We start from the raw sequence: 23,291 nt of genomic DNA on the forward strand, positions 1-23,291 counted from the left end.
GCATAAATATACTTGTCAGACCTCTGTTGTGTGTGTCTTGTGTTTCCACGTGCTCCCTGTGTTTCCATGCCCATATTTGGTTTGTTTCCTGTCCTCGTCTAGTGTGATTATTGGTTAATTCTTGTCTAGCCGTGTTTGTTTAATTGTCTGATTTACCTGAGTATTTAAGTCCTGTCTGTGTTGTGAGATGTCGTCTGGTCTACTCGTTACCCCCGGTGTTTGATGCCTGTGTCTGCCTTGCCTTGTCCTGATGTCGACATTAAAGTCTGTTATTTGAGTTACATCCTCATCTGCGTGTTCCTTGTTCCTCCCTGCTGTGTGCATCGTGACAATACTAAGTGTAAGGTTTGTTTTGCTAACAAATGCGTAAAGCAAACAGAGGAAAAATGATGTTTGTGAAGCACTGGAATTTGCATTTATGTTATGAGCCAACACCCAGCACTCGTCCAACAAAACTTCACATTTGCATTAATATTCATCTTTTAATATCCCTTTTTATAATGGAAACACAACACCATCCACTTACTAATTAGATTAAACTCAGATTCTTAAAAAAAGCTAATTTAATTAGATCTCTTTCCTCTGCGGGTAGAGGAAAAAGCCTTTAGGAAAGATATAAAAAAGATCGCTCATGTTCTTTGAAGTGTCTGAGATGTGCAAAGACCGAAATGTTTCTCCCTCAGGCCAGTGGACCCTCAACCCCATATATTTTATGAAATGCATTTATGTATTCATGAAACTACATTATGAAATTCATTTTAAGGTGGGGTGAAGTTCTTCAAGAGCTTGTTGTCCACAGGGAAAAAAGGCTCTTTGATGCTTAAAATCTCCGTAGAATCTTTAACTATCTTTGCATCTTCTAATGCTGATCATGTAGGTAGCAAATGTACAGTTATGGTAATGAAGATTTCAAAGGAACAGACTCAAATGAAAAATGAATGCAACTGCACTGCTTCAGATCCATGCTATCTGTGCTAAATTGGCTCTTCAGAATAGCTTGTGGTTTGATGCTCTGTTTATGTTGATCTTTCGTCACTTTGTTTGTTCTGGACAACAGAACTTTGCTCGTCCTCTGTGCCCAATCCTGTTGGAGGAGTTTGTGTTTTAAAGCCCCCCCTGCCATTTTTTCTGATGGGTTTTTAAGTGGTCTTTGGCAGGGACGTTCACGCAGCACACTGCTAGTTTTGTGTTGTGCTGTGTTTGTTCTCTCAGATAATTAAGTCTTCCCGCGGCTCCGTTCTCTGGCACAGCAGTGAGGAGAGTTTGTTGCTAAACAAACACTCTCTTAATGACTGCACTGTTTTCTCTCTCTTTCTTTATTCTAAGACTTTATCTTCACCCTAAAAAGTGGATATTTGCATAATTATACGCTTAATGATGGACTAACTCAAGTATTGTTGCATGTACGAGATGGATTCAATTAACCTGCAGCAGACCTGTGAATCTAAACACAACACGCACAATGCATTAAGAGGAAATTAATCACTAATATTTGTCAGACAGTGGCCGTTTTTGTGCTTAAAGTAAAGAAAGTTCTGTGAAGAAGTTTCTATTGTCATTAAAGTGAGGAGAGAGCAAGAACAAGGGAATCTATCTATCTATCTATCTATCTATCTATCTATCTATCTATCTATCTATCTATCTATCTATCTATCTATCTATCTATCTATCTATCTATCTATCTTATTTGTCTCCGCCACGTCACCTTAGTGCTATTTTATAGGTTTTCAACGTTTATTTACGCTTTGATTTGAACGAAAACAGCGTATCCGTGTGGTGCGTGTAACGGCCAAATTTGAATGCATCACATTATTGTGCGGTGTGCCCTTTAAGAGACTGATCACTTCATTTATAACGTGCACTATATGGTGATGATGTAGAAGGACTACGTGACTGAAATGAGAACCACCACGGATGATAATTCCGCTTTGCCGTCTTGTTATTATTTTGTCTTTACTTTTGTTTGTAACGCCAAGAAAGAGTTAATCGCTCATGTATGAGAGGAGCGCGTTTAAGAGTACCAACCATTAAAATGTGTGGGACACCAAGTTTCCGTTTTCCGTCTCTTTCATTTGATGGATTTTAAGAGTTATCCGGGTCAGAGCGTTACATGCGCTGAAAAAGAACAGCATACACTATTTGCATCCAGTGGATCCTCTCCAAAATGGCGCTACGGTGACGCAAAGGAGATGAATTGTTGAATAAAGTTGTTATTTGCGTACAAAAAGTATTCTCGTGGCTTCATAAAGTTACGGTTGAATCACTGATGGCAGATGGACTATTCTGACGATGTCTTTCATACTTTTCTGGGCCTTGACTGTGGTAATTGTTTGGCAGTCAATGGGACAGTTACAAGCCTCCCGGTTTTCATCCAAAATATCTTAAAGTGTGTTCCGAAGACGAACGAAGCTTTTACGGGTTTGGAACGACATGGGGGTAAGTGATAAATGACAAAATGTTCATTTTGGATTGGAGTAACCCTTTAAACACGTCGGCTATCTTGTATATTTTTAGTCCACACATGCATTAAATGTGCGTCCTTGAAACTTGCAGTTTTCTAGTGTATTTACTTTAAATTCTCAGCTAATATCAATGTTATGAACTATTTTAGATGCGGCTGAATTTACAACAACAATAGTTACTTTACTTACTTACTTACTTTTGTCATTTAGCAGACGCTTTTGTCCAAAGCGACTTACAAATAAGAAAAAGTAACTAAAACTAAAAAGTTACAACTCTATAAATACTATCTACCCACATATTTAAGAAAATAAAGAAATTAAATAAAATTAACACATGCATATAACAACAACATTTCAATAATAAACATATCAATGAAAAAATTAAATAAAAAGCTACTACTATCCCTTAGTAAATATGTGTAGTTACATACACATATTTCCATTTTTTATCAAAATTATTGCTAGGGACAATTTAGTAGTCGCTGGATATTGGACATGTGCCTATAGTGTCCCTACTACATTCTGCACCCTTGCATTCATCTATCTGTCTGTCAAATTTATATTATCTAAACATGCATACATGATAATGTTTTCTATTCCTCTGGAATTAAATTCCTAGTGTGAAACGTCTCTCATACCTGCTCTAATTTCCAGTGGAATTCAGCCGGTCTGAAGGAGTCTGTCTGTGTGTAGTCCGTCCTCAGCAGGAAAACCAGCCTGCAGTTATGCACATACAGAGAGTAATGATGTCGGTCCATCTCTGAGAGAGACAGAGAGACAAAGAGAGAACGGAGAGGTCAAGAGACAGACAGAGAATACAATTACCTCTTGACATACAAGATAATATCGCTAAATTGAACCTGAGAGAAAAGAAACGGCACCATTTGGTGTATGTTTATCTATATAGAGATTCTGACAGGAGAGGATAGTCAACCTAACAGGGCTGGAAGTAGAGCTCCAGTCGTCCAGTACCAATCAAATTCTGATCTTAACTGTTTCCTCTTCAATCCTGCTGAAAAGACCAGCGTGAACCTCCATGTCCTGGCTGCTTTTTGCTTGTTAGTTCTGGTTTGGTGCTAGTATCTGATAAAGGCTTATCATCAACTTTTTAAAACTTCCTGTGTGAAATACAAAACTTTACTTAAAGCCTTTATGTATAAATGTATTCATAATGAACGTTGTAATGCATTATATCGGTTCATAAATAATTGTAACCAAAGCTAAAATGCATTATAATAGTTGAAGGCTTGCTTGTCATGTTTTAATGCATCATACTTTCTAAAGGCATAACATATTCTAATGTATTATAACTGGTTACAATAATTCAGAACATCATACAATGCATTATAAGGTGAATTACAAGGAATAATTAAACTACTTTCACAATGCATTATATATAAAGGCTTTAAGTAAAGTGTTACCAAGCAAGTCGTGCCATTATGGAAGTTATGGAAGATTTGTTTTGGCATTATTATGGGGTATTTAAATAATTCTGTATCAGATATTTCTCCTCAAATTCCATAGGACTATTAGAATTAGACACAAATGAGTCAATAGTTGGAAAAAGTAAATGCAAATAGCAAAATTTATGTGACTAGCAGCTTAAATCATTTGGTCTTAAAAGAATTTGACGAGAAATTAGTTCATGTAATTTTAATAATGAATTATATATTATTTTTATTTTAACAATTAAAAATTATATATAAAATAATTTCAATAATTATATTGCATATATTTAATTTTATTTTTTTATTCATTTAATTTTCATGTAATTAAATTTGAATTTAGTTACATTTTATTATTTCATTTATTATAATTATTTTGTTATATATTATATAAGTAATAAGTAAATTAGTGAGATTTCCAGAGTTTATTGGACCTTATTCCGTAGGGGAAATCAGGGAGGTAGGAAAGTCTATATATGCTGTATAGCAGACACAGCAGAGATCTATAAGCTGTTTTTTAAGCAGGTTTCTCCTCCATCTCCCCTCTTCTCATCCAGTTCTCTCTCTGTCTCACCTGTTTTGTCAGAGTTGCAGAGCAGCGTTTCTTTCTCGGCTCTCTGTCCTGGACTCGGCCCGTGCTTCATCCATGTGGTTATGGTGAACTGATGGGTTAGATTCTGAGGGACGACCCAGTCTGGGATCTTGGCAGCTTGATGACCATCAAAGCGGTATGTGAGGTCACTGTCCCGGCCGCCATCCGTCTCAAGAGTCGCCGTCCAATTAAAAACACCGCTGGGGGCCGGCAGAAGATCTGTGCTGCCTGATGAAGCTCCTGGTATGTTGCCGTCATGACCAGCGAGTTTAGAGATAAAATAATAATTTGAAAAACAGATCACAGCTGAGGAAGTTTAAATGGACTTTGACTTTGAAGTTCAAATGAAAAGCCATACAGATTTTGATATTTATTAATTTGTACAGAATTAAATAGGGTTATTAAAATGTGAGTAATGCACGTAATGATGCATTGATGCGTCATACTAATTTTATGTAAAATATACTTTTGTTTAAACTAAAATAATGTGTATATATATATATATATATATATATATATATATATATTATATATTTTTAAATATTTATTGAATTGAATGTTTTATGGTATAAATATGGATAGATATGTTTTTATGTTTTTATACACATATCTTTTTAAGAATCATTTATTTATTTATTTTTATATGTTGTTATAAATATATAAAAATGAATAATGAACTTCACCTTAAATTATACTTTAAACTCTTTATAATACACCATTAATATGACTCTTCACCCCACAGAGTCCAATGCATTAGCATATGCTGACACGTCATATAAAAGGATCTTGAATATCTGTGATGAGCTGCATATTAAAAAAAAAACTCTCTTTCCCTCTATCTTTCTCTCCCTCCCTTACTAGCTTGTACTTATTTGAACAATGACTGAGACTTGGTGTTACGAGCACTTCCTCTGTCTGATTGCCTCTTCAAGATGAATCACTTCTTGTATTCCCCAATTGTAAGTCGCTTTGGATAAAAGCATCTGCCAAATGACTAAATGTAATTATTTGTATTTTATAGCTTCATTTGTAGTTTCTCAAAACAATCCCTGTGATTTGGATGAATTACGCGTCTAATGATTCTGCACTGAGACACATACCTATTCTAGGACAAGGGTGGAGGTTTTGTCAGACTAGTTTAGCCCTCAGGCACATTTGGTAATTAAACCGACCCGAGAGAAATGAGGACGCGTGCAATGGAATAAATAGCTGTTAATCATACCGCAGAGCTTCTGTAAGGATCGTTCAGAGTAAGACTGTCTGTCATATCCTCTCCCAGCACCGCTCGTCTCCAGCTCCACTGTGGTCCTGATCCACGACACTGATCCCTCACACGCCTCCAGGTGCATCTTGGGAAATAACAGCTTACTGCCCGTTCCTTGTTCATAGTCAACAAGCTTACTCCAGCCTGGGAAGAAAGAAAGTTACATACTGTTTTGATAAGTAGCTTAAATATTAGAAAGAGCAATAATGTCTCTGAGCCAGAAAATGAAGATATTGAGGTCACAGTGTTTTCCAGACATCCACACAATTAACAAGTCAGTTTTCCCCAACATGATGTGCATTTTAAATACACCTAGATGAAAACGCAACCTTCTTTTGTGCATGAGCCAAAACATTCACAAAAGAAGTTAAAACTTAGTGATTGCTATTCACAAAGTAAATACTGTGGCGGCCGCGGGATTATGATATATAGTGAAGATATCAAATGGAAATATCATGGTACGCCATTAAAGATTTCCAAAGTGGGATACTATAGTGTCCAAAAGTCTCAGAATTTTTTTTTTAAAGCTAAACATGGGCTCAAACGGTCACTTTTGTATCTTCTTTAGCCCTAAATGGTGCATTAGTACCTTGGAATATTAATATGTACTCTTACGGTACTATTATTAACCCTTTAGGGAAAAAGAAGGTACAAAGGTGACCCCCAGTGATAAGCTGTTTTACCCCAAAAGGTAAAATTTTTGCACATTTCTTTTCTAACAGTGTATAAGCATGCTACCTTTTTGTAATTTTTGCATTATTAGCTGAAGATAAATCATTATATACAGCTGTATTAGAGTCAACATGAAGCACAGTTCATAACCAATTTTACTTCCATAATCTGATGCATTTTAGAGTGAAACAGGATATTCAACAAGAAAAATGTCACTATTTTACACTGAAACAACTGCGCACAGGTCAGGGTTGAAACATATTGACGAAACTGCATTTCCACCCTTGACAGCTTTGTTTTGGTATTTCAGCATTGCGTTGTCATATTTGCTGAAATGCATTATTATTATCTAATGCATTAAGTGCACTAAACTTCTGGAGAAAATGTGAGTGATGTTTGCATGTGCAAAACTCTCAGTCATGATACTAGGCTGCGTTTAACAGGTAAAAAACAAACAAAAAACCTCCCTCAAGTCTCTAGACATTGATATTCTGGTCTTTATAAGTTGATGCTCCTTCATTTAAACTAAATTGAGCTAAATGAACACAACTGCTGAACTTTTTATCATAATTGTGTTTAGTTTGCTTATGCAAAATTACGGTTTACTTAATTTGTGTCGGGACTACATGAACAGTTGTTTGATGCATGAGCTGAAATCGCAAGCTGAACTATTAGTTCCTAGCATGCTTTGTCTAGGACTGAATTGGTAATGTTGTAAATGTTGGAGTTTAGAGTTATTTTATGAATTTATGAGTACAGGGAAAAACCTTTTTAAAAGGCCAGGAAGGACTAGAGTTGTTGTTGTTGAAGTTTTTACGGTTACAATTAGTTGGGTTAGGTTGTAGGATGGTTATAAAATGATTTTGGTGTTTGTTACGTCATTTAATCAACATAGCTGTGCTAATATCAGTGCAGTGACAAACTAAAAATGTATGTATGGAATAAAAAAAAAAATCATATAAACACTTGCCTTATAATTGACTAAAACAAAAAGTATGTACTTATTTACTTCAATTTTATTTAGTTAAAGTGGGTTTATGTAATTCCATGTATGATATTTACTTAAATTTGTCATTTTAATAAAAAATAAACTTGCTATATAGTATGTTCACCCTAAGTGTATATTAAATATAATAATGTATATTCAGTACAAATATGACAAGAAGCATTTTATTTATGTAACTAAATGAATAAGCCCATTTGTTTGTTTTTTAATGAAGAAGAATAATTTATTTTTTTGTTTTCAGTTATAATTTATAATATATTTGAGGTTTGTTACCCAGAGCTCTTAGTGCATCTGGTGAAATATTACATTTTTCATGCTACATTGTGGCTGTAATGAATTCTGCAGCCAGTGGTTATTTAACATGAATTTATGGGTGAAAAATTAAAACGGCGGACAGTATTAAATGAATTGTGTAAACATGCATTCACACACAGAGCACACAAATATTAGCTCACACACAAACACACTTTGAGCTGCCGGGTTTGGGAATTTAGAGCTGAAAATGATTATTTTATGCATGGAGGGAGCCTAAAGGTAACGACAAAATGTGTGTGTGTGTGTGGATGGTGCATGTCCACCCCTGCTGAATTATTCACCCTTGCTTATGAGACACAACGGGGAGCTGTTTACTTTTCTCCCTCCTTCATGCTTTTATGTCAGATGTGAAAAAATGGCCTTTACTCAAGTTGTCATCATCCAGTGGGCTGGAACAAAATTGGCCTGATGCTTCGATGCGTGCATGTGTGTGTGTGTGTGTGTGTGTGTGTGTGAGAGAGAGAGTAAAGAGGAACATGTTTTTAGTCTCCAAACTCACCTGAGGGACAATCACATCAGAGACACATCAAAGTGCATTCTGGGAGACAAAAACTACTCTAGACCAAAAGTTTACTTGATTTTATCCATTGTGAGTTGAGTGGATGAAGAAAAGGCAGTTGAAGGGGAGTAAAATTTGAGTTTGATGACATTAGCAGACAAGGAAAGTTTGAGGGCGATTTTAATTAAAAATATAAACTTTTTTTGCTTTTGGAATAACATGCACAACTGATTTGTTAATAAGACCAGAAACATGCATTAAAAGGACAGTTAATGCAACAATTACAGTTTTAAAGCAGTATTTTAAATAATATTAATTTTCAAATTTTCTAATTATTTTTTTTTAGTTTTGACAGGAGAAAGAAAGTCATACAGGTTTGAATAAATTATGACAAAATGTTAATTTTTGGGTGCACTATCACTTTAAGAATATAAATAGGTTTAATTGATAATTTTTTATTGAATGTTGACTTGCAAAAGCTTTAATTTTTACGATTCATATTCACAGTTTTGATCAAATTTAAGGTTGTTTTTACACTTCAGTTGTTTGAGAAACTTGGGTTTAACTTGGGTTACAGCTGAGAACTAGTAATGCCTGTTCATCACTGTAGCTAGGAAACAACTCGTGAGGAGATGTTAAAAATGAAAGCTTTTTAACATAATTTCATGCTTTTGTTGCATTTTACTTCTCAACATGCGCAGAATGAAATGTGCCTGTTTGCTCTCATATCAGAGACTGCAAGGGATGGAAAGCCGCTTAGTAAAGGCAACTTCTGCAGAGACAAGCAGCAATGAGAAATGCATTATACTGTATTAGGCAAATGATATGATATTGATAGCAGCTGACTTCTGCAAACTAGGCCAGATTGCTTTTATACCAAAGCTTATTGGAGTTTGCGTGAAGACTGAATGTATCTAAATGAATCAAATGCTAAAATCAAACATAGTTTCTGGCATCTAAAAGTTTTAAAATGCAAACACACCAAGTTTTGCATGAATAATTGCAGCTGTGATCAATAAAAACGATCTGTTTTTAAGGAAATGCACTTGAAATTAAACAAAAGTTAATTGCAAATATTAACTGCACCAGGCAGGTTTTCTGAAATTACATTTATAAAGTGATTTTTGCCTGATTTAAATCATAAAAATAGTTTTTTGGTATATTTAGGCTGATTCAGTGATGCTAAATAAATGTTTTTTTTTTTTTTTATGAAACCAGTTACTTAGATGTTACCTTTTTTCAGTATTAATTCACCTAAAAAGTGAAAAGAATAGCAATTACTTAATGCAAATGCAGTTTACGAAGATGAGGACATTTGTGCTAAAATAAAAATGTTATTGGATTCATAGTCTTCAAAATCAACAAAACGGGGAAGTTTTTCCCATTTACATGTTGCATGTTATTTTATTTTGTTTTTCCTTGCTGTCTGAAATCATAACAGACCTTTTTTTTGCAACCAGTTGAGCAACTCTGCTTTAGATGCGGCACTTCTTTAGCTAGTAAAACTGATACCAGGAGCCTTCAAAGAACTGCATAATGCATCATGCTGGCTATCGTATGAAAGTGTGTGTGTTAATTCTGATGCAAGCCTCCCGTGGTAATCAAAAGCAAGAAAAAAGCACAAACCTACAGAAAAAAAAAAAAAAACAGAAGCAGAGAGACGGGAGGGGGTCAATACTATATTGAGTTTAAAAGCAAAAAAAAATAGCTTCAAGGGAAAAGAAAGAGATGAACAGAAAGTGACAGGAAATTCAAAGCACAGAACCGGCCCGTGTGTGTGTGTGTGTGTGTGTGTGTGTAACTCACTGGTTTTAGACAGAGAAGCTGTCATGCACAGATCATAGGAAATGTCTGGAATTACTGTACCAGAACTGCATTTTGATTGTTTACTGCATTTTAGTATTGAACATGTATGTAATTCCCACACTGACCTAGGTTTTATTTTATCGATTTATTATATCAATGAAACAAGTGAATATGCCAACCTGGTCTCATAAAAATACGTACCTCTGTGCACTTTCTGTGCGACACCGTTTTACGTACCTTACTGCACGTTTCGGCGCAGAGAAATGTCCACTGAGTGGCGCTAAAACACAGGTTAAATACGTGAACCCTGGCACGTTTTTATTATGTTGATATAGGTATGTATTGCTGTGTTTTTATTATGTTGCTACAGGTACGTATTGCGGCGGTTCAGAATTCAAATATCCGGGGTCTGTCCCTAAAAGTTAATGCTCTATCGTGTTGGAAATATGCCCTACACCTAACCCAACCCAAAACCTACCCGATAGTGTTAACAAATGCAAAACTGGTATAAAACGTATTTGTTGATGCAACCGTGCCATTTCAACTTCCTTTTATGCAGATTTGAACTGTTTTGTCGAACCGTAGTTGCACGGGATTCAAACCGGAGCTCCTCGCTTTTTAAGTACAGCTCCGTACTACCGAACAAACTTTCCATCTATGAAAACCCATAGATACGAGGCTGGATATGTGCGATGCTAACATTCAAAAGAATCAGTTTTCAAATCTCCCAGCATATTAATATTGTTTTGAAGTTGTAACATGATATTCTTAATGTAACTGTGCGAAAAATACACTTTATTAATCAAAACTCTGTAAATTTGTGTGAAAAGGAGTAAAAGGTGTCTGAGTTTTACTGTCTCTAGTGTTTGTCTCTTTAGGAAACTGTAATATGTAGTTATTGGTACGTATTTCATGTCTCACTAAGAAGTGCACCCAGGTACGTAAATGCCATGAGACTAGCTTGGAATATGCACACTAGTTTTGGGGAGTAACTACATAAAAGTCATAGTTTTTATGTTATGTTGTATTGTAGTAAAAATCTTACAAACTGAGGCACTTTCTTAAACTCTCCTCATTTTAGTAATCCAGTAATTCTTGGAAGTCTGATTCATTTCAGTGAATCTGTTTATTCGGATGATTCATTTCAGTGAACCGGTTCAATTCAATGATTCGCAGATTTGAATCTGAATGGTCTGTCAGATTCAAACTGAACTTCACCAATTTCAGTTTAAGTTTATTATTAAACAAGCTAATTTAAGAGTAGATTTATCCAAAATAGTTTAAATAATAATAGAATCAATAGAGTGTTGTTAAGTAAAGGAAAACTATTAAAAATTACATTTACATTTAGCAGACACTTTTATCCAAAGCACCTCTTTGACAATTTTATGTCAAAGAGCCAACAATATTCATACTATACAATATCAGGCCAGGTTTATTAAAATGAAATTAAAGATGAAATCAAATAAAATAGAATTATTATATGGAAATTTAAACATAAATGAAAATGCTGCCTTGGTAACCTACTAAAATAAGTTTAAGCTGAAATACAAAATTACTGAAACTTAAATATAAAGCGGAAAAATGTAAAAATGACAAAAGCTACATTACTAAAAATAAATAATAATATTAAAATAATAATAATAATAATTTGTTAATAAAATAAGTAAATAATTCAATGATAAATAAAAACAAAAGAAACAATTATTCCAAAATTAACTAACAAATATATTAATAAATATTATAACAGTATATAAATAAACTAAACTAAAATAACTCTGACAATTATTTTAAACTTATATTCTAAAAACTTTACTACAGTCCAGCTTTATAGTCTCATAAATATGGTACAAAACTGTTATCGTTGCAGTACACTTTCAAAAGTTATTTTTTAAAGTACTAATATGTACCTTTAAGGTACTAAAATGTACCATTTAGGAGTAAATAAGGCACGTTTTAGCTTTTAGGGTGCTGGCCCACTGACAGCGTTGTACCTTTTTTCACGAGAGTGCACAGAAAACACTGCAGAATTGAGTGCATTAGCTTCCTCGAAAGTGCACAAATTGGTAACTTGTAAATATGACTTTGCTCCCTGGTGGACCACTCTGAAGCCTGACAATTTTCATGTGTCAAATGTGTCCGAGCCTAAAACATTTCCAGATCTCACCCTGCCATCCAGGCTTGCAGATGGGTTTGACGTGGATGTGTACGACAGCGTCCTGCGCCGCTCTCTTCTGGCCACAGTCGAACGCCGTCACATGGATTTTATAATGGGACTTCTTATCAAAGCTCAGGCTCTCTGTGTTCCTGATGTTACCTGCACACAACCACTCGCATTTAAATACAGAGAGAAAAGTGCTGTTTGCATGTGCTTCTTGTATGTTTGTGCGCTAACCGTTGCGGTCTATAGCGAAGGCTGTGTCCTGAGAGGTGATCTGGTAGTTGCAGATCTGGCTGTATTGTGGAGAGCAGTCCTGGTCTGACGCCTGCACCTGCAGAATACTGTCATACACTTTGCCCTCCGTCACCGAGCCGTGATACTCCAACTGACCGAACACGGGAGAAAACTCGTTCACATCTCCCACCTGCACATGCACCACAGCCCTGAGAATGAGAGAGAGGTTTTTATAGCTTTTTCATTGTCCGGGAGACTTCATGGAGAAAATGTCCTCACCCTCAGGCCATCTAAGATGAAGATGAGTTTGTTTTTTCATTGGAACTTATTTTAGGAAATTTGCATTACTTCATTTGCTGACCAATGCAGTGAATGGGTGCCGTCAGAATGAGAGTCCAAACAGCTGATCAAAACATCACAATAATCCACACCACTCCAGCCCATCAATAACCATCTTATGAAGAGAGAAACTGCATGTTTGTAGGAATCAAAGCCATCATTAACATGTTTTTAGCATCAAATCATTGCTTCATGCTATAAATGTGAGTCTTCTATGCATAATATTGCTTCTATCTATTAGGCAGTCGTGGCCTAATGGATAGCCTGCTGCTTTAGCAATAATACTAAACTAACTTTAAAAAGAACTGACAAGAAGAGATGATTTTTATTTTTAATTTTATTTTGACTAAATCAGACTTTAAATTTTGCATTTGCCAATACAGTCACCTGTGCTGCAGGTCTTCTTGTGATTTTTGCATCTATAATTATATTAGAGGAGACTTTTTCCCCAAGATAAAACGCTTCAAAAGTTTCTATTTGTTCTCCATCACCGTCCAGGAGAAGCAGCGAACATACTAAAGAGATCTCGTTTGTGATTTCTCTCTCCTGCAGGTCATTATAAAGTCTTCGAAAAATCTTCAGGGAGAGAAATATATATATATATATATATATAAAGTCTTAAAACGAAAAAAAAAAGCGCCTCCAGGTAACCTCACGGCCAGTCTTGAGACACTTTTGCGAGCTGAAAATACCAAAATAACAAGCTTGCATCATTCATATCAAAGACAGCATAAAAAGTGAGTAATACTTTGCAAATGGCAACAGCTCGTCTGACAAATGACAGGATTTCAAACACCCCTGCTGATCTGTGTTATAATGTTAAAAACCAGAACATACGCAAACACATTTATATATGCATTAGGCATGAAATCTCTATAAAGCAGTGTGATTTTGAAGCTTTACTGCCCTTTAGAGTCTAATATCTCACTTTAATCCTTTATCCGTGTGTGTGTGTGTGTGTGTGCGTGTGTGTGTGCGTGCGCGTGTGTGTAGTATCATATATCCGAGCTGTCAAAACCGGATGCAGTAATCCTGTGTGGATTAAAGAGATACAGAATAATGAGGAAGGTCCCTCTTTCTCTTTTTTTCCCACAGTTTCATCACTAACCTCATTTCTATCTCACTCATTCACAAATGTCTTTTTGTTTCAGTCAGCTCACTGCATTCACTCTGTTAAAGCATCTTTATGTGGATATCTGCAGGGAAAGAGAAGCGTCTTTGGTTTGGTGATTGTTTGCAGCTCTCAGTCTGCAGGTAAACAGATGCAGTGTTCATTAGCAAGAGCTCTTAAAAGCTTTTAATGACTGAAGGTCAGACACCTGCTTTTCATAGTCAGTACTGAGATAAAAAAAAAAAAAAAACTTGAAAAACTGTATATACACTAATGTAAGAAGAAGTTTCTTATTCTCTCTATACAGGAAAATTGTGAAATATTTAAAAAATGTAAAATAACTTTTCTATTTTAATATATTTTAAAATGTAATTTATCCCTGTGATGCAAAGCTTAATTTTCAGCATCATTACTCTTTGGTGTCACATGATCCTTCAGAAATCACTCGCATATGCAGCTCGAAATATGCTGATTTGCTCATTTATTATCAGTTATTATTGGTACTTTATAATAAAGTTTCACAATATTACTATTTTTACTGTATTTCGTAGTCAAATAAATGCAGCCATGTTGAGAGACTTACTCAAAAGACATAAATTACAGATGCCAAACTTTTTTATTTAAAGTCAAGCATGGGTGAATCATTTTAAAAATAGTTCCTTCCGGCTCAAAACATCACAAACATGAATCAGACTGAGGTGGAGAGCATGCATTTATTCAAACACACTGACTTGTGTGATCTCTTCTCTGCGTGTCCCTCCGGTCCCGTGCCACAGTCGTGAGCTTGAATGATGAAGGTGAACTCTCTCTGTCGCTCGCAGTCGATCGGTCCACGCGCTCGCAGACGGCCCTCTCCTGACGTGCGGTTCAGAGCCACAGCCTCAAACGGAGCGCTGAGACCCTGCACGTGAAAGCCACAGATTTCACCTACAGAAAGAGAGAAGACGACAGATTAAGACTTAAGCTCTTTGTAACCTCAGGGTTATTGCTCATTATAATCCCAAAAAAGCTTCTCAGTGAGAAGTTCTAAAGATGGGCAAACTGTTTACATTTTTTTTTATTTATAGATTTTTACTGTTTTTTTTTCTCCTTTAAAATGCCAAAATAAATGGACATACACTGCTGGGCAAAAGTTTGTTATAATATGTTTTTGAACAAAGTCTCTTTTGCTCACCAAGGCTGCATTTATTTGATTACTGTAAAAACAGTCATATTGTGAAACATTATTACAATTTAAAGTAACAGTTCTTTTTTACTGTAATATATTTAAAGTGTATTATAAACCTTACTACATGTTCTGCGTTTGGCTCGTCACAGCACTTACATATTATATTGCTCTTTTGTTGATTTTGATTGCTTCTATTGTCCTCATTTGTAAGTTGCTTTGGACAAAACCGTCTGTTAAATGACTAAAATATAAAATATCTATTTGACGTCCACTTATAATGTTAGTCAAGATGACATCACCAAACCTCACATGGAGGTCATCTAGTAAGAAACCGCCTAGCAACCACCTACAACAGCTTAGCAACCATGGAACACCATAATAAATTAGCAGCGAGATCCTAACAGAGCTGATGGGTTTTGCATGAGTGAACATCCTCACTTTTGATGAAATCTAGTTATTAAAATGATTCTGTGTGTTGTGTAAAGCAGTGCTGCTGCCCGGCACAGATAAGAGTATTCTCTATCTCTCCTCTCTTCGATCTTCAGAATAAACCCACATATACAAAACAACAGAGAGATGGAGCAAAAAGCAGCAATCCCTTTGTTGAATAATATTTCACAATCTTTCATTGGCTATCTTTGTGCATGCGCGGATGCATAAGACTAAAACTGAATAATAGTGCATTCATATATTAAAAAAGAAAGCATTCAGAAGTATGTGTGGGTTTTGTTTGTTTTTTCAGCTTTGCTTTTATCAAATCCACTAACACTGGTATAGCAATGGGGCATTCACACAGCATGTGTTCTTGCATTTATTTTGCACTACGTGTTTTTATAAATGGCAATTTTGTTTTAATTCTCTTGTTTTTTAATACAACCTGTGCATCAGGAATAAATTGCTTCCTCTATTGAAAGTCACTTTGGATAAAAGTGTCTACTAGATGCATGAATCTAAATGTAAGTGATGGATGTTTTAACTATATATCGCACGCTTTATCATCCTGAGGGGGTATATTTTGCAATACTGATGGAAAAATCCACATTATCTAAATTAGTAAATGGACATGAAGTATTCATTTAAGTTGAATTGTTTTTTTTATTATGAGAGACAAAAGAGACTGTGGAGTGATATGAGGGATATGAATGATGTTTTCCTGGGAGCTGTGCAGTAACACACAATAGTTTGTGCACAAACGTATAGAGGATGTGTAGTTTGGACATAAACAGACCCATGATGCTCAGTATCTGTGATATGTATATATATTCATGATATGGTCTATAGTCATAAATATGGCTAGGGATGAACGCGACAGTGTTCGTTATGAAAAATCAGTATGGAGTGCATGAATTGAAGGCTGGATCACTAAAAGGACTCACACACACACACACACACACACACACACACACACACGATTACTTAGCTATCTAAATGGGGACATCCCATAGGCGTAATGGTTTTTATACTGAACAAACTGTGTGTGTTATTGCCCTACAGCTACACTACACCTAAACTTAGCCCTCACAGGAGACTTTCTGCATTTTTACAATTTCAAAAAAAACTTTTAGTTTATTTTAAAACCCGTTTTACAAATGAGGATGTCCCCAAAGGGAGGTTTTTGTAGATTTTGTCAGGTTTACCTCACTTTTGGGTACAAATTTGTCCCCAGAATATGGTTAAGTAGGTACACACACACACACACACACTGTATTGTATGTCTGTGATTGACATGCTCTCCAGTATTTCCAATAAGCTGTCAGCTGAACACACGGCTCAGAGAGAGAGAGAGAGAGAGAGAGAGAGAGAGAGAAAAAACCCCTTGAACAACAGAATTCCAGCCCATATCTTCTCCTCCAGTCTTCCTCAGTCAATCTGTTTCTTCTCCCATTGCATTACCATCAGGATATTCTTTAAACCAGCGTCTCTCAACCATTTTCACTTCAGAAAATACTATTTTTATACAATACCAATTTAATGTAATATATAAGTATTAAAATCAAAAAGTTTTATATGTTTTAATATGTTGTATTTTTATATACTTTTTTAATTAATTGGTGTTGGTTTATATATATGGTGACTGAACACAACACCAAATAATGGGGTTATTATTAATTAAATATACATTTAAATTAGATATAGCATATACTGTAATAATATGAATAATGATTCATGTAAAAATGCTGAAAAGGAAACTTGGAAAATTGTCGGTTTTGCTTTCTAAACATCCTCACGCAATCAATAAATTCACAACACAATGCAATTAGTGTATTATTGCATCTAATGCAACTAAAAATGCAACTAATTAGTATTTTTTAACCTTTTGATGTTTCCTTCATTTTTTATTGAGGTTAAGAGCATTTCATTTTATATGTTGCCATCTGTCTAATTTAACTGGCTTCTACTAGTGAATGATGAGTTTTTGAGTTTGATGGGACATTAACAACACATTACTATTTAGCTATGATTATTAGCTTTAGTTGCTTCTTATTACTTTTTTAAATCAATACTGACCTGTGACCCATTTACATTTGGAGCTTTGTTTATTATGCTTTTGTTTCCAAGGCATAATATCGGTGCATAGGCCTTTAAAACAATCAAAAACAGTTGAAATAATCTCCAAAGCTGTGTCTGCATGAAACTACAAGCTTTGCTTCTCAGTTAAATTGAAAAAAGTGTGTAAAAAAAAAATGGTATCAGCAGACTAGATGTTTTTTTGTGTCTATTTGTTATGTTTGTGTATAATTCTAAATGTCATGTATGTTTTTGTGTGAAGCTTATTAAAGATAGTAAAGCTTTGTTGAATTTAAAGCCACCTATATTGAAGTTTCAGATATGGACCATAATATCACATCTAATGCTGTAGTTCGAATGAGCTTTTGAAATAGCCACAGGACTACAATCTGTGTTTTTTAATGGAAAAAGATTTAATTAAACCACTTCCTTTGACACCATTATTCTTTCTGAATTGCACGCACAGGATTGTAGGATAACATTATTAGCAGAGGACACGTATATGTCTACAAAAACTGACTAAATGAACGTATGAGGTTACGCACACTGACACTGAAACCTCTGTATGTTATTTGGACACAGCTATACTATAGTGTGTCTCATTTACCGCCATGTGTTTGATCAGTGTTTGCAGGCCGCCGCAGGCAGCTGTGATTTATACTCTCTGTTATTGTCCATCTTAGAGACGGAGTGTGTTATAGGCTTTGAGTGAGTCGTATACGTCTTGACCCCTCACCGCACACACATTACCAAAAGCTGTCTTTTATCATTCAAGTGCCGAGTGAGCGTTGACATGCTTTCTCTCCTTCCCTCTGTCACTCACGCTCATTCCCCTTCAGTCTCTTGTCGCCTTTGATTTGAAGCAAAACAACAGGTGAGGTTTCCTCCATTTCTAGTTCTTCATCTGACAGACAAAACAACGGTATATATATATATATTTGTACTTATACTTTTATATAAGAATAATGTTATATAATAATAATAATATTATTATAATAAAACATTATTATATCTTGTATATAAATATATTATAATATAAAATTTTGTAATATATTTTTGTTCATTAAATATAAAGATTTTTGTTCCTACCTACTGGCAAATGGTCTATTTTAAATAATATATGAATATATTATATTTGATATAATATAATATATTATATCAAATATAATACATTCATATATATTACATTTGATATATTAAAATACCATAATGTAAATTATAATAAAATATTATTTATTATTTGTATTATGTTACTTTTATATTTATTTTATTTCATATATGAATTTATTATAATATATAATTTTACAATATTTTTAAATAAAATATATCTAATTTTTCACAACAATGGGATTTTCTTAACTATTTTTTTATTGCATATTGCATCTATCACAAAAACAAAGTTCCCTTTGTGCCCTGGCAAATGGTCAATTTTTAATTTTAAAATAATATATATATATATATATTATTTATTTTTTATAAAAATGTTATAATATAAAAATAATATTATTTTATTTCATATATAGTTTTATAATAATTTTAATTTAAAAAACACTTTTTTTTCAACCTATGACCATTTTTAGCCATTTTCCTTGCATATTGCACCTGTCACTAAAACATTGTCCCTATGGGCACCGACTGGCAAATAGTCTATTTTTCATCTGTAGCAGCATTTTTGCTCTCAATTAGCACTTAATAAATGGTATTTTCAGATCCTGGTGTCTTAAATTGGTTAAGACACATTTTAGAAGGATTACATAACTTCCATCGATGTATTCCTTCTGAAACTTCAAAACAACTGGATTTATCCTCTTTTATAACCATAACTGGCTGTAACTTTGGTTTATACTGTCTACACTGTTATTTATTTTAAGGTAAAGTTCTTTGAAGCATTTATGACTAAAACCTATCAAAGCATTGCTTAGCAACTACATGATGGATCTTGTATTTGATCTTGCATTCATAGCAACCTTTGACTTTAAGAACCTCTGGCTATTTTCATCCACTCTACTCTCTATAAACCGCTGCTCCGTTACAGTTCTGCTCAAAACACACTGGAGCATTACACCCATCAATTATTCAGCATGTTGTTTTGTAACCTGCCAGCAATTACCCTCTTAACAAACTCAATTTCGCTTCAACATAAATTACGCCCTCTTAATTAATTACACTTCATTGGTGGTTGCTGGAGAACCATTAATCACACTTTATATTTCATTACATTTTATAGGTACATTACCTGTAACACACATTGAAGATCTATCTATCTGTCTGTCTGTCTGTCTGTCTGTCTGTCTGTTTTAATAAACATTAACATCTAACATTAATTATAAATTAATATTAATTTATAATATTTTTAAATATATAATATTTAGTACAATTTCTTTATCAATATTATAAATATATATGCATAATAAGTTACCGTGTATTAATGTATTTTCAGTGATGGGTGAATTAAAATATATATATATTTATTTCAAATTATTTATAAATAATACAAGTATAAATTATTAATACATTATACAAAATAATAAAATCGAACAAATATTATACTATTATTTGTAAATGATTACAAATATTAAATAGTAATATTTCTAAATATTACAAAATTATTTGTTTCAAAATATTACAAGTATGAAGAGTCACAATGTATGAATGTATTTTTTATTAAATTTTAATTTTAATTTAAACAAATTAAAATATGTGTCATAAATAAATTAATATATATATTTTTTGTCACTGTAACAACAGAATTATACAATTAAACAATAGCTTGTTTTTGGTGGTTTAATATGAAGAATAATACACTCTTGCTCTGTATTTTTTATCAGACTATAACCTAGAACCCCTTTATACTTTCTTTCTTTCTTTGTTTCTCTCTTTCTCCCCTTTCCGTTCCTCTCAAGGGAATGTGTTATGTACACTAGTTAATTAATCTTCTTGTCAGAATACAGTCAGGGATGTTTGTGTAAAGGTCACATGTGGCAATAAATCACATGAAAGGATATGTTGGGGAAGATGTGAATAGGTGGCATTTTTAAAACAACATAAACAAGCATCTGAGCTTCATTATCTGTTCGGCTGTGGTGATATTGGTGCTTCCAACCAGTGGAGATGCACAGATGCCACTTAAATGGTAAAATGTGTGTGTGTTTTCTTATTAATAATGTTTTGGTGTCTAGCAATGTTCTGAAAACCCAATGCAATCATCATTTTCGCATACAAAAAGCACTCATGATGCTTTTACAGAATCACAGTGAAGCACAGCTTAATTTGGGCTCTAGGGCTGTATGTCTGCAGAAACTCACATGCAAATTAATGTAGAGTGGAAGTTAATTGAATGAACAGTGCAATAGTGTTGGGTGATATTTTGTACTATTATTTTCTGTAATATTTTAGTATACCAAGAGTGGTATGTAAAGTATATAGATTATTCATACAAAGATACATGTCATGGCTTCATTTTGATTAAATTTTAGGGGGAAAAAAATGAAGCGTGTGTGTAATATCAGGGATCTCAGTGTCTTTCTGAAGGGTTGGGTGTCTTTCAGCAGCAGCTGTCTGACAAGAATTCTGCCAGTAGAAACTCCACTAACACTCCCCAAAGAACTCATTTATTTAGGAGGAATAAGAAAGAGAAGAGATTGTTAAATCTGATAGTATTTTATGGAGAGACAATGAAAACCGCCAGTGGCACTAAATCATCAGAGATGGAAAATTAAGTAAAAAGAGGGAGGGGGGGTAAAAAGAAAGACTTCCTTTTTGAACTATGCTAATTGTTATTTTAAAATTAATTCCACCTGTATCTTGTTAAATTGCTTTGAGACGCTTTATAATTCCAAGTTGATATTGATTCCGGTCTGAAACTGCAGGGTTGTGCGCCATTCAGAACTGAACTGAAGTGCATTTTCAATTGAAGTGAGGCAGAAAACAGGATGCACAATTGACATTTAACTATATATCTAATGAAATGCATGAAAATTCAAAGAAAGGCATATATATGACTGTATTTTTAACTTTGAAGCAAAGTTTATCAAGACAAACTGAATGATAGTTTTACAATGGATGGATGGATAGAACAGGCGATGGATGGATGAATAAATGGATAGAACAATAGGTGATAGGATAGATGGATGGATGGATGGATGGATGGATGCAATGCTGGCCAGGAGTGTGTCCTTAAGCAGTGACTCAGTTTAAGTGTATCAGAGAAATACAGTTCAGCTGGAGTATCTGATACATTGGCAGCGTGATCTGGCAACCAGCAGGGGATCTGGAAAAGCATAAAGCATCTAATAATCAGAAATAACAGATGGAGTACACGGACATGCATACACACACACATCAGCTGAGATGGCCTCTTGAAAGATGTGTGTGCAGCGCTGTACTATAAACCCAGTAGCCTATAAAGTGCTCATTTCTTGCTTTCTTACCAGCATACGGAACTGGAGCATCTTTGTCCAGAGCCACTAAAGGAGGATCCAGCAGAACCGCATCTGTGTTTTCTGTGATGACACCGTGGTATGAGCTCTCGATCCACGGCTTGTGCTTATTCACTAAGAGAAAGAGAGAGATATGATCTTCGATTTACTTCAAAAGCAAACCATTGCATCCTCTTTGATGTTCACAATGGCATGATTCTCAGAATACTGCCAATCAATTCACACTGCTATGTATGTCACCCCAAGTTGCGCCGTGCTTGATCAGGCTGACTGGACTTTTCTTTCCATATCAAAAATGAAAGAAGGAAAGAATGCAAGCCAAATTTTCTTCAGTGTTTATTTAAGGAGACAGGTTGTTGTAAACATCACACAACAATGTTAGGACTGCGACCTTTCTGGATTGTTCTTTAGTCGATCTGTCTTTAAATACAGCAGTTTTTCAAATCCTCAAGACCCTGTAGGCACTTGTGGAGAAAATTCATGTTCGAAATCAAATTACATGCATGCAGTAAAGAAAGACTATAATTGAAGCAGATACACTTTGCTGAGCCCATATTGCAGTCTGAATCATAAATATTATAACCAACCATTTAAAAATGAGCTGGCAGCTTATAGCTGACAATATTTTTTTTACGTTGTACATTGAATTATGTTGTTTAATCAATAAACAAATTGAGATGAATGACAATGAGATGTGTCAGACATTTTTTTATCTTTAAGACCATATACACACTATATTTTTTTATTTCTAACCAGACAGAATAGAAGAATAGAGAGAGAATAGAGACAGAAAATTAAAATATATAATAATTTGTAATTAATTTATGGTCTCTTGTGAATTACACCTTGGAAAGGTCAACCCACATGTGCACCTGATCTGTTTTCACCTTCTTCTCGCCATCCACAATTTTTCTTCTTATAAGAAATAAAGCATGCCCTCTAAAGGTCAGGGCCATATCATTTACTTGTTTTATGTCCCAGAGAGACCAACTAAAGCCGCTCAACGCTGAGAGAAGCACAGGAGAGAGAAGTAAAGAATGGAGGACAGAAAGAAAGATGAAGGAAATGGGGAATGTAAGATTGCATGGGGGCCAAATCACAAAAAATCGACTTCTTTTTGAAAGATATGGAAAACAAGGACTTTCATTGACTGATAAACACAGCAGTCCACTTTATACCCCGCAGAGAGGAAAACATATTTATTAAAACTATTACAAATGCTCTCTAAATCAACACAGTAATAGATTCTCATTCTGGGTCAAACAAAAAG

At 34.5% G+C, this 23,291-nt stretch overlaps 1 protein-coding gene and 1 long non-coding RNA gene across 2 annotated transcripts in view; one reads left to right on the top strand and one right to left on the bottom strand.

The window, feature by feature from the left end:
- The window catches only part of LOC306854349 (calsyntenin-2-like), a 62,208-nt gene that overhangs the window by 28,484 nt on the left and 10,433 nt on the right, over positions 1-23,291 (bottom strand). Inside the window, exons 2-8 of the mRNA XM_079392284.1 lie at positions 22,013-22,135; positions 14,638-14,833; positions 12,457-12,665; positions 12,229-12,378; positions 5,722-5,907; positions 4,482-4,739; positions 3,101-3,222 (exon numbers count right to left, since the gene is read on the bottom strand). Coding sequence (XP_079248410.1) covers positions 3,101-3,222; positions 4,482-4,739; positions 5,722-5,907; positions 12,229-12,378; positions 12,457-12,665; positions 14,638-14,833; positions 22,013-22,135 — 1,244 coding nt within the window. The remainder of the gene's footprint in view (positions 1-3,100; positions 3,223-4,481; positions 4,740-5,721; positions 5,908-12,228; positions 12,379-12,456; positions 12,666-14,637; positions 14,834-22,012; positions 22,136-23,291) is intronic.
- On the top strand, positions 1,839-22,707 carry LOC306854366. The gene is made up of 3 exons (XR_013782828.1): positions 1,839-2,436; positions 4,494-4,742; positions 22,016-22,707. It is a non-coding gene; the product is annotated as an uncharacterized lncRNA (long non-coding RNA).

The sequence above is a fragment of the Barbus barbus genome (assembly GCF_936440315.1).
Source record: "Barbus barbus genome assembly, chromosome: 34".
Lineage (NCBI taxonomy): Eukaryota > Metazoa > Chordata > Actinopteri > Cypriniformes > Cyprinidae > Barbus > Barbus barbus.